Source organism: Sorghum bicolor, chromosome 3, assembly GCF_000003195.3.
Source record: "Sorghum bicolor cultivar BTx623 chromosome 3, Sorghum_bicolor_NCBIv3, whole genome shotgun sequence".
NCBI classification, from domain to species: Eukaryota; Viridiplantae; Streptophyta; class Magnoliopsida; order Poales; family Poaceae; genus Sorghum; species Sorghum bicolor.
In genome coordinates, this window is record NC_012872.2 from 53,308,537 (window position 1) to 53,326,411 (window position 17,875).

General features: G+C 40.4%; 1 protein-coding gene across 2 annotated transcripts; it reads left to right on the forward strand.

Annotated features, from left to right (window-relative positions):
- LOC8082466 (serine/threonine-protein kinase AFC3) lies at positions 9,701-14,452 on the forward strand. 2 transcript variants are annotated; one of them, XM_021457474.1, is made up of 12 exons: positions 9,701-9,956; positions 10,043-10,133; positions 10,605-10,631; positions 10,723-10,876; positions 10,956-11,004; positions 11,303-11,417; positions 11,541-11,632; positions 11,730-11,877; positions 12,333-12,397; positions 12,473-12,570; positions 13,013-13,118; positions 13,769-14,452. In XM_021457474.1, exons 1-12 carry the CDS (start codon positions 9,879-9,881, stop codon positions 13,904-13,906), a joined length of 1,161 nt encoding a protein of 386 aa, XP_021313149.1. In that variant the 5' UTR covers positions 9,701-9,878; the 3' UTR covers positions 13,907-14,452. The 2 variants fall into 2 exon arrangements, 1 of the variants encoding a protein (XP_021313149.1); XR_002451458.1 differs by lacking the exon at positions 11,303-11,417 and having other exon boundaries at positions 9,711-9,956.

Consider the following 17,875-nt stretch of genomic DNA (forward strand, 5'->3'; position numbering starts at 1 on the left):
GGTGAAAAAGAATATGAAATACCCTCAGATCTAGATATAATGTAAAAGTTTCTAGCTTCCTCCAATCCTATCGGTTGTTTTGGCAGCAATCGAAAAGCGAGAGTTTCTCTCCTCCAAATTGACATAAAACAAAAAACAAATAAATAGAATATTTGTCCTCTCATTTGCTTTTCCCATAGGTTTTTTAGGTCATGATATTTGGGACATATTTGGTCATATTACCTATAATATTGTTAATTTAGACTAAGACATGAGTTATTCTCGAGGGTCTAAATGGTAGATGACAATTGATTATTATGATCTTTCTCCTTCATTTATTTAATTGGGTTTTAAAGAGTTTTATCCTGATATATCAAAACATTTCTATTTTTCCCATAGGGTTTTTGAAGGAGTAATGATTCGATGGTGATTCTAGAAGAGGCAATTTATCAATAGGGAAAGTTGAGAATATTCTTTATTACCAATTAGTGGCTACTCCTATTATTAGCAAATCGCTATGACAGTCCACAGCACATGTTCATGGCGTTTGTTCATGGAAGCGTGTGCTCTCCCACAAACCTAGAAACTATCCATTTGCATCAATACAAGTTTATCATTCCAATCTTATTTTACTATTCTATTTCTACTATATTCCTATATCCAACAGTTTACATATTGAATTTCAGTACTCAAGATGCAAACAAAATATAATTGTGGTGACTAACATTTGAAAAAAAAAGAATTTGTCGGGAGGATTTGCCCCATGATTTTCATTCAAAAAACATTTGAAATAAAAGGGAAGCCCTCTTAGTATTCTTATGCGACTTATATTGCAAAGCACTAAGACAGCTAAAGATCTGAAAATAAAGCCATGGTATGATATTGATATTTTCTCCTCACTTCCATTCAGGCCAAGATAAATTCCATTGGTCCATACTCCCCTTTGGGCCGCTTTGTCATATTCCATGCTTAGGATCTTAGCGTTTAATTTTTGTATTATTAGCATGCCATGTTCCATAGTTCATGATTGTATAGCATGCTCAATCTTTATGAAAGAGTTTAACATGTAGGAAGGGAAATGAAGCAAAAGATTCTATGGAGGAGCTTCTAGAATCATACTTAACAATGTTAGACTTTGAACCTAAACATGTCTGTTGACGGTCCTTAATGCTTATATTTAACCGTCAACTAATCATAGAAAAGGATCCAAATGCAACCAACACCTAGACTTAGGGTTTTATCTAACAGAATTCCACGAGTTTTGGTGTTTGTCTATTTCTGCAGGGGGTTATCAGGAAATAAGGAAGAAAGGCCCACACGTCGGGTTTACATAGAGATATTAACGTGCCGCGCAATTTTCTACCATCTAGAAGACTCCACAAGCCACGGGAACGAACGGGAAGGCAATCGGGCTCGGAGGCAGGGCGCCCGCCCTACTCTCCTGGGCGCCCGCCCAGCTACAGTGCCCAATCAGGACTCTCTTTCGGGACAACGCTCCACCGACCTAAAGGATCAAGGAAAACCGTGCGATTAATGTCGGTTTGATCCAACGGCCCATATTCACTTGAAGGGACTATAAAACCAGACCCCCTGGCCCCTGGAGATGATACCTCTTCTACAGAATCAAAGCTAGGGTTTCAATTCTTCATCCAAGTAGAGAGGATCCCTCTAGTTCTTCTAGTTCTACCTCTAGTTCATCTAGATCTAGTTCTAGTTCATCTAGTTCTAGTTCTAGTTAGTTCTAGTTGTAATTTAGAAAATAGGGAGAGAGAGAAGAGGAGAGCGGAGGAGGAGCCGGATCTGTCGGATCTTCCTCAACATTATACTTTTGCAGCATCTGGTTCGTTCTTCATCGTTCTCCAGGTTCTTCAATTCATAATTCCTGAGTTCTCTAATTACTTTTATTTACATTCAAGTTATTTATTGGATTCCCGCTTGCATCAAGTGCTCTAATCTTTGAAACATTAGAGTAGTAATTAATAGATTAGACGTGGTGTTTAGTCTTGCAATTACCTGGAATTGCACCCAATCCTGCGGATTGTTGTGGTAGCCTTAGGGTAGTGACAGCCCTAACGGTCGACGTATTCCACCTCGTTCGGATCGGTGTTTGTAGGACCGTAGTCGGAGCTTCCTAGCCCCCTTCTCATCTCTTTCTGTGGTTAGTGTTCTGATGTCCCGAAATAGATAATCTTGAAGTAATTCTTGATTCTTAGATCAACTAGAGAACTCTCAGGAAACTTTCTCTCTTCCCACCAAAAATAATTATATAGTTATCCTTGGGCGATCTTGGATCTTAATTAGTACACTCACGTTCTCTGTGGAAAATCGATACTCTGGAATACTCCCGGGTGAAAGCTACATCGGTATCCGTGCGCTTGCGGATTTTTCTGTTTGCGTTTAAAATACCCAACAAGCTTTCTAGCGCCGTTGCCGGGGAACGGTAGCTGTGCTAGTTTCGAACCAAGTCGTCCGTGTATCCTTTTTCTTTTCCTTTTTCACCACACTCACCTTATCATTTTCACCATACCACATGGATTTCACTCTAAGCATTAATGAGCATAGAATTTATTTCATAGCCACTTCATTTACTCCATGCACATATGCAACATCTTCACAATCCATTGGTCTCTCCAACATCACCACATTCGAGATCTCCAACCCCCTCATCCTTTCTATCTATAAAAACTTTAAAAGGGCGGTTGTCGATGCATATGTCTATAATAAATTTTGCAGATCTCGTTGAGTTGATCTTGATATAGGTCAGCGTTGGAGGGGAAACCACTTCGCCGACATAAATTAATGGTTTCCCAAGGACAAGCTTAGTGTCCTAAAACAAGCACTGATCAGATCGTAACATGAGCTTTTAATTATTTGCAACATTACCTTGTGTATTGAGCATATACGGATAATTGTAAAAAAATTCCTTCGGGTATTCTTGTCACTAACCTTTCTAGGATTGGAGCAAGAAGATCGGATGAATGACAAGCACAAGGTATGTACAACCAATCATCATACAACATTGAATTAAATTCATCCAAACTTGAATTTTGCAAAATTCAAACTTGGGGGAGTACTTTATATAAAAACATCATTTGCCATGTTGCTATGTTGGTTGTCCCTACCTTTGAGACATGCTCAATTTGTTAAATAGTAATCACACTACTTCATCTCCACTTGAGTAGATCTCTATAAAAGTCATCACGCTACCTTTGTTTATCCTAGTAAGTGTTAGTTTGGAAGTACTGTACATACTTCTATTGGTTTTTAAATTAAGCATGGTGCTTAGGTTAAACAGCCTTTCTTAATCTAATTAGACATGGAGTCTAGTTTGGTTATTGAACTAAAAACTGCTTGTGTAGACATTGGTATATTTTGTTAGACTAACCCCTGCAGGAAAACTTTCAATATCGACCTGGGAAGTCCTGAGATAAACTCACATTGGAGACAAAGAGAGACACACATGAAGTTTAACAATTTACACAAGGAAGGCATAGCTCACAAGAGATGATCCATGGAGGTGCCACAAACACGATGCACAACCGCTAAGAGAGGAAAGCTTCCACAAGGTGATACTGTACCATCACTCTTCAAGTAAGGTAACATCTTAAGGTACTTGACTATCACTTCTATAAGCTTCTCCTTTGTTCTGGCGTTCACATGAATAAAAGAGACAAACATGTATGATTTACAACTCTAGATTAACCAACCTAATCGATTCAACATGTTTAGTCCATCCACCTTTGTGATCGCATACTCCTAATCATATAAGCTAAAATGTTGCACACTCAATCTTTGGAAGATATAAACAAAACATATAGATAGATAGATTATCTTTCCATAAGGTTGAGCAATCTAATCTGACAAATGTTAAATACTACACTCATGATTTTATTATCCATCAACTTTGTCTTGCTCACTATGCTTGAGGTTAGAGAAGAACAAATACACTTTTGGTTCTGTTGGTGTTTTCCACCAACAGGGCCCATGCACTTGATCTCTGCCTTGTCTCTATGAGTAGGTACACTTTGAGCAAAATATGAAGGAGTTTTACAACTCCCAGACTCCACCAAAGTGAAGAACCTAGATCTATGAGCACAAACACGCTGGAGATACTGGACACTCATGCAAACACTGCCCTGAGATGCTTGAGGATGTAACTACTGGAGTAACCCCGTTGTGGAAGTAATTACTGACCTTCTGCCGGTCAAGAGAGACAATCTAGGACGCCCCGTCATCCCAATCTCCATCGGCATGGTGGACTTCCTAGAAGCACTCTGCGACTTTGGCTCCAGCGTCAACATTATACCTAGGGGAAGCCATTCCTGAACACCTCGGGAGCTGTCATCTACGCTAGTGCTGCCAAGATCAGTTTCTACATCAAGGGGAAGAAGGAGACGTTTTCCTTCAAGAAACAAGACTACACAAATCCCAGAGCAATCCCGACATGAACCAAGGAAGAGGACCAACAAGAGGAACAAGAACAAGCAAATGTGTACCGAGTCAGCTAAGATGGTCACTGCAGCTCAAGGAGGTCAAGATCGTCAACTCAAGTCACCTTTCTTGATCAAGAAGGACGACCCTGGTGTCCCAAGCATCGAGTGCACAATCAACGGATATTCTTTTCAGAAGACACTCTACGACACCGGATCTAACGTCAACATAATGGCCGCAGTCACTTATCAGCTCCTGCATGGAACCATGTCCCTACAACCAACATACATTCAGCTCCAGATGGCAGATCAGACATTCTGAAAGATTGAAGGTTATTGACATGGGAGAAGACGAGTACGATCCACCCATCATCCTTGGAAGACCGTTCTTTAGCACCATTAAAGCAATCATATACATTGGAACCAGAGAAGTCCACATGCACTTCCCCTCAGAGAAGGTACGCCACTGTTTTACTGACCCTAACTATATAGTTGAAGACTCTAAGCAGGTCAGGACAAGAAGACGACGACGGAACCGCAACCAGAGGAGGCAAATCATCAAGGACGGATGGGTAGACTATGAAGGAGAAGTTGTAAGGTCTGAAGACATACAACTTGAACAGAACTGTCCTGAGGAGACCGTAGCACCGAGTCAGGTGTGGAAAGAGAAGATAGTTATACACGAAGAGCAGGCGCCGCCGAAACCACCGACTACGCCATCCAGCGAATCCCAGAATGACTCAGGAAACGGAGAGTCCCGTTCGGAGAACTTAAAAACACCGAACGCCTTGCCAAGTGGTAAACTTGGTAGTTATCTTTTTTCTTTCAATTATTTAAAATAGTTTGCTTAGTTAATCAGGTTCACATCATCTTGAAAAGAAAATAAAAATGTTAAAAATAGTAAGCCCCATGTGAGTATGCTCATGGCATAAAACCCATAAGTACATCCACTGTGGTGGCGTAAAAATGAAATAAGTATATTCCTGTCCTATAAAAAATTAAATTATAAAAATAAAATTATGATCCTACTAATGAGTAACATTTATTGAGGAGGCTCAACATGATAAAGGCTAGATATTTATGCTAACACTTAACTAGTTCCACAAAGCTTTGTTGTTTATTTGAGCTCCACAGAATTCAAGGATCAAAGAAGACTAGCAGACGATGGACATCCTAATCGCTGTCAAGGTGCTGCCGACATACCTCCGCCACCTGCTGGCTACATCAGAAGAAATTACGTCAAAATCCAGCTTGGGGGAGAGCACCCCCATTTATCCAGCTAAGTATTCTACTCACGTTTATACTTTACTCTAATAATAAAATGATGCATAATCATAGAAACCCAAATAAAGATTTTGTGCTTATATATATCTTTGCTTAGTTTGTTAAATAAATAAATAAATAAAGTCTGCTATGAACCATCATGATAAGCTCTCACATGGAAATGATGAATAGTTGTTCTGCCATGACTAGTTCTCAAAATTGAAATCTCTCTCTCAAGTTTAGGCCTGGCTGTTATTAATTTTCTCTAAACCTGAACTTGTGGGAAGAGTACTTGATCTGAAGTCTAAGTCGTTAACGGATATGATATGGGAAGGTTGAGCTGCTGTTTATCTGTTCCTAGAGATGCTAGAATTTTATCTTTGAAAATCTTTAAAATGTTGCATGATGAGTTCCTGTATGATGAGAGTTTAAATTCCTACCACAGCCATATATACATGCTTGTTAGACTATGAACCACACATTTACTTTTTACTGCTTATGAGCATTGAGTGTGGTCAAGCTGTGTAGACCCTTAGGAGCTTGTCATGTGGTTAAATCAAGATTCACTTGCACGTTCACTCACACATGCTACTTCTACTCCAGAAGTACCATCCACATATATCCATCCATTTCCATCTCTAGAACCACCCAAAAATATTCTACTCCTAATCCGGGAGAGAATAGCCAAAAACATTCTCCTATTTCTGTTTTTCCCTGTGAAAAAAATGCTCAAGTTATCTTGGTTACTACCACTTGCTATATTATTTCAGGAGATGAGTGCTCTAAAAAAAGAAAGAAAAAAAGAAAGAATGCGAGGAAATAAAAAGGGGCAAGTGCCCGGAACCTCGAAAGAAAAGAAAAAGTGAGACGAGAGGTAAAAATGGACAAGTGTCCGACAGTAGAATTAGGGGTACAAGATACCCACCTGAGAGAAAAGAAATAGAAAATATAGAGCATCTCATTCTCCTCAGAAAGTTTCAAAAGAGCAAGGAAGGTATGTATCCCCTCAAAAGAGCAAAAGTAGAATTAGACTTTCACCATTGTTATCACCATCATCACCATACACCATTCATTCGCCACACATGCACATCTTGATTTGACTTATTGACTTACTTATTGACTTGTTCTTCTGGATCCATGGTTTGACTATGCAATAAATGTCTTGTAAGTATGTATTAGCTGTCTCCCACCTATGAGCTCCAGATATCAAAACCTTATTAGAGTAGGGTGAGAGAGAAGGAAATGTCACTATGCCTTATACCACAAAAACTATATACTTTGAGAGAAGGCATACACCATTACTGCCTTGGTAAGGATCCAGAAATACCATAAAAGAGAGACTAGAGAGAGTCATACAAGGAATCTCTGAGTTTTATTTGAAAATCTGCAAAAACTCCAGAGCTATAGTTAATCGAAGAACAAGAGACATGGTGGTTGACTTGACCGTTCTATCTTTTAACTGCTCAAGACACAAGTGACGGTTACAAGCCCCATGGTGGAAGGTAAAATGAGTAAGTTCAAATCTTAACAGTTTACCCTAACCCAGATATGAGATCTTGTTTGAACGCATGTGTATCTTTAAGGTATGAAACTACTGTAGAAACTCTTGAGTTCATCTTTGCTCAGGGACGAGCAAAGGTTAAGCTTGGGAGAGCTTGTTGACGGTCCTTAATGCTCACATTTAACCGTCAACTAATCATAGAAAAGGATCCAAATGCAACCAACACCTAGACTTAGGGTTTTGTCTAACAGAATTCCACGAGTTTTGGTGTTTGTCTATTTCTGCAGGGGGTTATCAGGAAATAAGGAAGAAAGGCCCACACGTCGGGTTTACATAGAGATATTAACGTGCCGCGCAATTTTCTACCATCTAGAAGACTCCACAAGCCACGGGAACGAACGGGAAGGCAATCGGGCTCGGAGGCAGGGCGCCCGCCCTACTCTCCTGGGCGCCCGCCCAGCTACAGTGCCCAATCAGGACTCTCTTTCGGGACAACGCTCCACCGACCTAAAGGATCAAGGAAAACCGTGCGATTAATGTCGGTTTGATCCAACGGCCCATATTCACTTGAAGGGACTATAAACCAGACCCCCTGGCCCCTGGAGATGATACCTCTTCTACAGAATCAAAGCTAGGGTTTCAATTCTTCATCCAAGTAGAGAGGATCCCTCTAGTTCTTCTAGTTCTACCTCTAGTTCATCTAGATCTAGTTCTAGTTCATCTAGTTCTAGTTCTAGTTAGTTCTAGTTGTAATTTAGAAAATAGGGAGAGAGAGAAGAGGAGAGCGGAGGAGGAGCCGGATCTGTCGGATCTTCCTCAACATTATACTTTTGCAGCATCTGGTTCGTTCTTCATCGTTCTCCAGGTTCTTCAATTCATAATTCCTGAGTTCTCTAATTACTTTTATTTACATTCAAGTTATTTATTGGATTCCCGCTTGCATCAAGTGCTCTAATCTTTGAAACATTAGAGTAGTAATTAATAGATTAGACGTGGTGTTTAGTCTTGCAATTACCTGGAATTGCACCCAATCCTGCGGATTGTTGTGGTAGCCTTAGGGTAGTGACAGCCCTAACGGTCGACGTATTCCACCTCGTTCGGATCGGTGTTTGTAGGACCGTAGTCGGAGCTTCCTAGCCCCCTTCTCATCTCTTTCTGTGGTTAGTGTTCTGATGTCCCGAAATAGATAATCTTGAAGTAATTCTTAATTCTTACATCAACTAGAGAACTCTCAGGAAACTTCCTCTCTTCCCACCAAAAATAATTATATAGTTATCCTTGGGCGATCTTGGATCTTAATTAGTACACTCACGTTCTCTGTGGAAAATCGATACTCTGGAATACTCCCGGGTGAAAGCTACATCGATATCCGTGCGCTTGCGGATTTTTCTGTTTGCGTTTAAAATACCCAACAATGTCCTATGATTGATATCAACTACTATTATTCTTCCATAGCTTTGCGAGATGTTGTGATATGGTTCCTAAATGATGCGTTGTGACTACAAAGAACATATTGCCTTCAACCCGCTTACCATATGGACAAAGTTGGCAATAATGTGATTTAAGATGCTAAATTGAAAGTTGGACATGATTAATTTTACAAAATCCATGCAAAAAGCTTATCTTTTACAGGTTCACTAAATCAAAAGTTTCAAGTTATTACTATGGATGCTTAATTAGAGTGCCGACTCATCTCATTGTTTATATGAAAAAATGGGTAGTTTAATCTCCACTAATAAAAACACTTTTCAAGGCGTATGCGTTAGCTATACATCTTTATTTAAAAGAAAAAGTTTACTTTTCCTCCCCCAATTTTCACAAAAGTTTACTTTTCCTTCCTCAACTCCAAAACCGGGTAGACCAGCTCCCTCAACATTTTGAACCATGCATTTTACCTCGCTGGAGCGTTTTCTAGGCGGTTTTGCTACAATGAATGGTGATTTTGCTACAATGATGTTAGTTTTGTCCTTTTATTTTTGTAATTATTTAACAAAATCTTTAAAAAATCATAGTAAATCACAAAAAATCATAAAATAAAAAATTCATTTTTGTTGAACTTCACATGAGTAGATCAAATTCTGATGGACTCCACATGAGCAGATATGCATAGTGAACATATAAAATAGTATGCTTTTTGTTAGACTCCACCGATCTACTCATGTGGAGTCCAACAAAAATTGGATTTTTCTATTTTATGATTTTTCTTGATTTACTATAATTTTTCAAAGATTCAGCCAAAATAATTAAAAAAAGGAAGAAGACAAAACCACCATTTACTGTAGCAACCGTCTTCAAAACTGCTCTAAAGAGGTAAAATGCGTGATTTACAAAATTAAAGAAGGTGATTTGTCTGATTTTAAATTGAGAGAGAAAAACAAACTTTCGTAAAAAAATGGAGGAGGAAAAATAGACTTTTTTTTCTTGTTTTAAACAAGGAATACACATCACTCATCATTAGTTTTAGCGCAGATGGCCTGAGCCCAAAGCCCCAAGGCCAGGTTGAGCCCAGATGGCCCTCGTAGAATCGCCCGATCGCAGGCCCGTCCACCGGCGACCCATCCTGCTCACTTCCAACCGGGCCCCAGCCCGCCACGAGTCCACGCTCCCACCTGCTCCTCGTCGCCGCCATTAGCGCGCCCCGACCTCGCCTTTCTCCATCTAGGGTTTCTCTCTCCGTCTCCTCCCCCATCGAATCGGAGCTTCGCATGGAGTCATCGCGGTCTCGGAAGCGGACGCGCCAAGCGTATGACTACGACGCCGCGCCGCCACCAGAGCGAGAAGTGGTAGGGCCCGCTTTGCTCGTGAGTACTCGCAGATTTGCGGGGTTTCGGGTTACGCTGATGCAGATTTGGCCACGCTGTGCACGCAGGTAGCGAGGGGTGGCGTGTCGCCGCCGTGGAGGGAGGACGACCGCGACGGACACTACGTCTTCGATCTCGGCGAGAACTTGACCCGCCGATGTGAGCGCCACGACTCTTTGACTCTCTCCTTGTGTTCCTCGAGCCCTTGTGCATGGATACGTTTAGTTGTGTCTAATGATCTATAATTAGTGGTATCTTTTTGTTATTTTGGTTTTATCAGTTTTTTTACTGTTCTGAGATCCCGCTTGCATACTGGCAGTTAGTATACTTTTAGGCGTTCGGTTGTCGTATTGAGGTGTGATAATTTCTTCTCCATCTGGGCTGTTAGATTTCGTATATAAAAGGGTTATTTGCTTGTATTTATTGTGTTAGGTAAAGGAGCTGAATGAAGCAGGGTTTTCATTCTGAATGATGTAGTTTTTGCTCGTATATAAAGGAAGTTTTTGCGATTTTAATAGTAATAAACTTTATGCATGTATGTGTTTCACATAGTGCCCAGTATCTTTTTTGACTTGGATTTAGTTCGATATATGGTTATGTTTATTGATAGACTTCTTTTCGGCTGTGCAGATAAAATCTTGAGCAAAATGGGAGAAGGTTTGGGTTTTCCGCAATCTGTCGTCTCCTCTTCTGCTGGGTATCTTCGCTATTATTCTAATGAAGAGGACTGCGAGTTGGATTTTCGTAGGTACCTTTGGGCGTGTTTTGGAATGCTGGGACCGTGAAACACGTGAATATGTTGCCATAAAAGTTGTTCGCAGTATCCGCAAGTACCGTGATGCTGCAATGATTGAGATAGATGTGCTCAATCGCCTTGCAGAAAATGAGAAATACAGTTCTCTGTGAGTATCTCAAAAACCTGATCACTTAAAGTATAACCCTATTCTATTTCTGACTTGATGGTTTCTCTTCAATTGCCAGTTGTGTCCAAATTCAGAGATGGTTTGACTATCGTAATCATATATGCATTGTAAGTCCTAGCTTTTTGGCCAATTATACTAGTTTCTATTTCTAAAAGTCAGTTACCAATTCTCAGAATGCATTTCATTTTTGCGGATGTGTTGTTTGTTTATAATATTTATCTTATTGGCCCTCCCAATACACCTTGTATGGAATGAGAGACTCATCTATAGAAATTATGATAACTCACCTGTAGTAAGATTTGCATGACTGCAAAATCTTTTTGTTCATCACTCATGAAGGTTCCCTCATATGGTCACAAATTAAAAATTTTCTTTATATTCAATGGATATCAATGATTTTGTCAGGTCTTTGAGAAGCTTGGACCAAGCTTGTATGATTTTCTAAAGAGAAATAGATACCAACCTTTCCCTGTGGAACTTGTGCGGGAGTTTGGACGGCAACTGTTGCAATCTGTAGCATGTGTGTTAGTTATTGCTTGATTCTGCATATCAATTATTAGCTAATTTGGTAGCTGCAGCTTCACTTTTCTATTGCTCCAAAGGGGCAGTGTTGACCATCTTTCTTCCTTTTTTTCTGTAACAGATATGCATGAGTTGCGGCTTATCCACACTGATCTGAAGCCAGAAAACATACTTCTTGTGTCTTCTGAGTATATAAAAGTTCCAAGTACAAAGGTACTATTCTCACCCATTTTTTAGTGATTATCTGCTATTTCTTTACTAGGCATACAGTATTAGCAGTTTTCTTGAATGATTGCTTGGGGTTGTACAGAAGAATACGCAAGATGAGATGCATTTCAAGTGCTTGCCAAAGTCCAGTGCCATAAAGCTGATAGATTTTGGTAGTACCGCCTTTGATAATCAGGACCATAACTCGATTGTTTCTACGAGGCATTACAGGGCACCTGAAATAATCTTAGGTAAATTGGTTATTCTTGAAGGTTTGATTCAGTTTTATCTTGTTTGAGATATGAACTATGATCATTCAGAGTGAAGATTTCTGTGCTCTTGAATATGCTCAATAGAGTAAAACACACATCATCCATTCATCCAAAATCTTGGGGCATCCTGGTTCATACTCTTATTTACTCCTAAATGATGCGTTTGAATCAAATTTGAAAAAAAAGCTGGTACTTCTTCCTCTTCGACGGGTTGGTGTTGCCTGCACATATTTAGTTTTATAGTTGATGGTTGAGCGATATTGTCACTCAATTGATGAAACTGATTGAACCGAGCTCTATGCTTATGTTCAGAATGAGAGTTAGACCTTTTATACTGTTTCATTAGTAGCCATGCCAGCTATCATGATAGTTGCTAAAGGTTTCTTCTCCAATTCTGTAAGTCATTAGTCTGATGTTGGATATTTCTATTGCAGGTTTAGGCTGGAGTTTTCCATGTGATATTTGGAGTGTTGGCTGTATTCTTGTTGAGCTATGCTCAGTTAGATCTCTTCTCACACTTTATTTTTCTAGTACCAGTTTGGTAATTCTTTTCCTAACATCACAATTTTTGTAGGGGGAAGCATTGTTTCAGACACACGAGAATCTGGAACACCTAGCAATGATGGAGAGGGTTTTGGGACCTCTACCAGAGCATATGACACGGAAAGCAAGGTGTGTTATTTGCTATCTTAATTTGTAGGTCATTTTAGCTTTTGAATGAAATGTATGTGTTCAAATCAGCTTTTCGATAAGCATATCTTTATATCTTTATTTGCTTTATGTTTGAGTTCTTTTTTTTTGGTGGGGCTGGGATTTTGGGTATTTCTGTGCTTTCTTATCTATTTAGTGTACATTCATTTATCTAAACATTTTGAGAAAATGACGCATTCAATTCTGCTTGTAGTAGAGTATCAGTGTTACATTTCTGTAAACATTTTGAGAAAGTGGCGCTTTCTTCTTTATTTATTGAACATTTCTAATCTGTTACACTTCATTATATTTCATGATTAATAGAGTATTTACTGTGATGTTGAAATTTCTTGGAAACTCTTGTAATCTTTTTTTGTTTCTTTATTCATTCATTGTGCTTACATGTGTCACCCGGAATGTGTAGTTCTTCTGCTCAGAAATATTTTAGGAGAGCAACACGCTTAAATTGGCCTGAAGGTGCTGTTTCAAGAGAAAGCATCAGAGCGGTGCGGAAACTGGATCGACTAAAGGTTTTAGTTCCCTCATTTCTGCTACTTTAGCCATGCCTATCCATCAACTTGCCACGCTTTGACGCAGTCTTTGTTCTGATTATCTTATTTCCTAGATTTCAAGGGTAACTAGGGGTCAAGGTTAGAAGTTGGGGTTTGTGCTTGTCATTGGTTGTAGTCATTAGCTATATTGTTTGCTATACCTGCTAGTATTTTGTGTACATTAATGTAAGAATAACATTTATGAGCTTTCTTTTGGAAGGAACAAAATTGACTTAAAATATAATTGTGCATGGACAAATGATATCGTTCATTAAAGTGTTAGAAAGATGCCAAACTTCTCTTTTTGGGAGACACAAATTTGCTTATAACACATAAAACAAGCATGAAGAGGACAATCTGTAACTAACTCAGACATAAAATAAGTTTGGCTTGTTTGATGCAAATAGGAAACCATAAGAGTTCAGTTTTTCTGTTTCATTTAGTGAATTGATAGTGCTATCTTCAAAATTCCTTAATAAATAATAATAGGTGCTAACTAGTAGTGCTGCTAATTAATTTTAAATTTTGAACTAATATACGATGCGAACCGTAACCCAAAATGGGTTTGAAGCTATGAAGATAGGACGATTGAACTTACAAATCCTGAACCTTACAAACCACGACTTCAGGACTTGGTATCGAGGAACGCTGACCATTCAAAGGCAGCGCTGGTGGACTTGCTATATAGTCTCCTACGATTTGAGCCATCGGAACGTCTGACAGCGCAAGAAGCTCTGGACCATCCATTCTTCAGGAACCCAACATGACTTGTTGAGCAGGCTTGACTCATGTTGAAGAAGGTGGTAGGGAGGAAGCAGGCAGAGCCATCCATTGCAAAGCTGAAAAGGCATCATGCTCCTCTGTAATACCAGAAAAGTTTGTGTAAGCCTGTCAATAAGGCTTCTTGTGGTGATAAAGCTTATGGCTTCAGTCACCCAATGTAATGTACACTAGCATTTTTCCTAGGGAGATTAGCGCGCCAGATGGCGCTTGTATGTTGTTAACCGGGACGCGCAATGAGCTGCGTCCCAATGCCCTGGTGCCCATAATCCAATCGCAAATGTTGACATAAGCATAAAGGGGCATCCGTATAGCTTATGATTGAACTGTACCTGGGCTGTTGTGCCCCCCTGTAGGTGCAATAGTCTGTTGAGTACAAGTATCGTGTCCTGTTGCTGATACGGATACCCGTGTAAGGGCGGTTTGAATTCTGGCGTGCCAGCGCCCTTCACAGGTAAGTGCATCGCTGGCTGGCTTGTATTCGCTTTCACCACCCTGGAAACAAAGCTGAAGAAGAGACTGGGTTTGAAGCACTTGTTCTCTTTCACCACACTCGCATGCTGGAACCAAATCTTTTCGGAGCCATGCTCCTGTACTTGTCACGCTCCGTGATCTGTCCCTTGTCTTGTTTCCTTGCTGGTGTTGTGTGGTCGTGAGACGGACACATGAGGAGAGGAGGCACGGTCACACGAGAGAGCCGAGCTGTGCCATACTGCCATGGCTGTCGCTGTTGCGTGGTCGTCGTCATGTCCGTCTCCACGACGGGGCCGTTGTCGTGTAAAAGCTAAGCTTGAGGGTGGGCTGCTGTTGTCTTGCGACTGCGAGCGAGGCACAAGGCCTTTTTAGCAGTGCGTGGCACAACTCAAAAGGCCGCCCAATGATGTACAGAATGACTAGAGCTTGTAGATTGTCACAATGGTAGGTACATTGGTTAGTTGGGATGTCGCTGCGAATCCTTGTGGTTGCAGAAAGTAGAATCACAAACTAGCTAGCCTAGGAGTACTCTGCGACGCGCTCCGTTCCAAAGTCCAAGCTCTGAAACTGAAGTATCCGCGCGACTGCGCCGTGCCGTTGAAATTGATGGGCATCATGGCCGCTCATGTGCTCGCGACCTTGTTTGTTCTAGCTCCATTGTTGTATTGTTGGCCTACGGAAAAAACTGCCAAGTCCGCATCCCTCCATCTGTCACTTTTTTTTTTAACTTTTTCTCGCCGGATCTGCTTGCTTGGCTAATGGCCGTCCGTTGTCTGAGCTCCTTCCCTGCCGTGTCCGGGACCAGGCGATCAGGCCCGGTGGTCCACGTACTCCGGTCCTGCAGCGCTCCATGGACTTCCTGCAACAGTCCTGATGGCTGGCGCCGCTGCTCTATTCTCTGTCCCGCACCACACACGTCCTCGTCATCCTGTACGTGTTGGCTGTCCATTGCCAATGTAGCCTTGCCCGTGTTCCCTGGCCAGGAGAGGGACACGTATATAGTGCAGCATCATCCACCGTCAGAGACGGGCCGGCCGGTCGCCAGCATATGACACACACCCGGCGACAATAGCAGCTGGCCCCGGCGCCCGGCGCTTGGATTGGATCGGCAGTCACCTGTGTGCCGTGCACGAACCGTTGCACACACCCTCTCTTTCCTTTCGTTTTTGACGGTGCTTCCGTTTCCCTGTTGCCGTTGGCGACGCGCCACACGCACCGTCGGCCGACCGGCGCGGCGCGACCGACCACACACAGATTATGAGCGTGTTGGCTTGACCTTATTTACCGAATCTGTTAATTATTCAACAGTATTTTTTTGCAGAGTTCCCACACCCCAATCCGATCCGTGTGAAAACCTTGAACCGTTGTTTCAGGCTACTTTTCAGTTTTCAACAAGGGACATCGTCAGTCGGTAAATAAAAACTATTATATATGCAAATGTAGACAATGCAGATCAAGCTTAATATTTCCATCTTTTCTGCTCCATCATCTCCTTTATTGCTCTTCCTTCTCCTATAGCCTTCTATGTCAAACATGGTTACGTGCGTGCCGTATGTATGTACTCACTCTTCTATGTCATCATCGTCGTTTTAAATTTTAAGTATTGGGTGTTTGGTTTGGGTGACTAAAAGAACCTTTTTAGTCCCTTTAGTCAGGATGTTTGGCTAAATGGGGACTAAAAGATGAGGTTTAGCTCTATTTAATTCAGTTTATAGCTTTCCTTTGGTGACTAAACTTTAGCTTACCTTTTAGTCCCATTTAATCCATATGTTTGATAAAAAAATAACTAAATGGACTAAAGTTTAGCTAGCTGCCCAAACCAAACAAGCCTATCCTTGTGAAAGCAGCGCATCCGCATAAATTCAACGGGCCATCGCTGACGTTGAGATGCATATGTAATTTGAACGCCACCGAATCAAAAAAGCAGCCATAAGAAGAAAAGAGTTCACTCTCTCCCCTCACACACACGTGCGTATTACGCACAAAGGTGCACACAACCGTCAAAGCTAGGACATATACAGTAGATGGAATCGAGACCAATGAGCTGAGTTATACGGTGTTTGGTTTAGGGCACTATGCCTATTAATTTTTATAGACACTATATATATATATATAAACTATGATCTTAATGCATGCATAGTTTCTATAGAATATTTTTTTATCCAATCACATCCATTCTCTCTCATTCTCAACCAGTTATATTATCTTGGAGTTTGTGTAGACATAGTTTCTAACTCAGATCCCGTTTCTATGATTTTTGTTCTCTCTCTTCAATAACTTTCTTGCCACATCAGCAAAATCCTTAGGTGGCACTACAACTAATGTCTATAGAAACTATGATGATTTCTACATTGGAGGTGCCCTTACAAAACTACTCCATTCTATGAGGTATTATATCGTGAGTCTACTTTTTGAAATAACTTTGTTCTTCACACTAGTGCTACTCCCTCTGTGCACGAAAGAATCAATTCCTAGAATTCGTATCAGTTAAACTTTTTTAAGTTTGACTAACTTTATATAAAAGAGTAACAACATCTATGACATAAAATGCACATCATATGAAAATATATTCTATGATGAATCTAATGATACTAATTTGATACCATAAATCTTAGCATTTTTTTCTAGAAATTTGGTCAAAGTTTAAAAAATTTGACTTAGGACAACTCTAGAAATTAACTCTTTCGTGGACGGAGGGAGTACTGTAGAAATAATGAGGTGATGGTGGATCAATCCATTTCGTTTCATATAAATCAAGGCCTCCTTTGCAACAAAGGAAAAACATAGGAATTTTAAAGGATTTCAACACATCTCTTTAGACCAAAGGATGAAACTTATGAAATTCTTTAGGATTGCCACAGGATGCATGAAAACACAGGAATTTTAGAAGAACACTAACATGTGGATGGACCTCATGGAAACTTTTCTTTGTGTCTATCTCTCTCTCTTCTAATCCTATGTTTTTTCTACTCCCATGTGTTTAAGAATACGCCCAAACCCAAAAGAGTATATATATATATATATATATATATATATATTATAGGGTCACAACTGGATGCGATCAAATTATTTTCTTTTCACGACCATAGTCAATTAGTCATACACTTATTAAATCGATATAGAAGGGAAGCAAACACAGGACAAACCTTAGTAATAAGCCGATAGGCTTACCGAAGTGCACGGAAGGTAAAAACATATATACAAGGTACTAGGTAGCATGTAGCAAAAGCGGAAAGGGAAAAACGTTGGACCCAATGGGCATGCTCGCTTTTGCTCTTTTTTTTTTTTGCGGCTGTTTTGCCTAGCAGCTGGCTTCACAGCGGATTAAAAAACATCTCTGGATATAATAGTAATTTTTAGAATTATGTCTTAAAAAGCTGGTTTTCTAGCTTTTAGCCTTCTGCTAGTGCCATTTATAATAATAATGTTTTAACTTCTCAACCGGCCACACCAAAAGCTAAAAGGAAACTCCTCGGAACGTG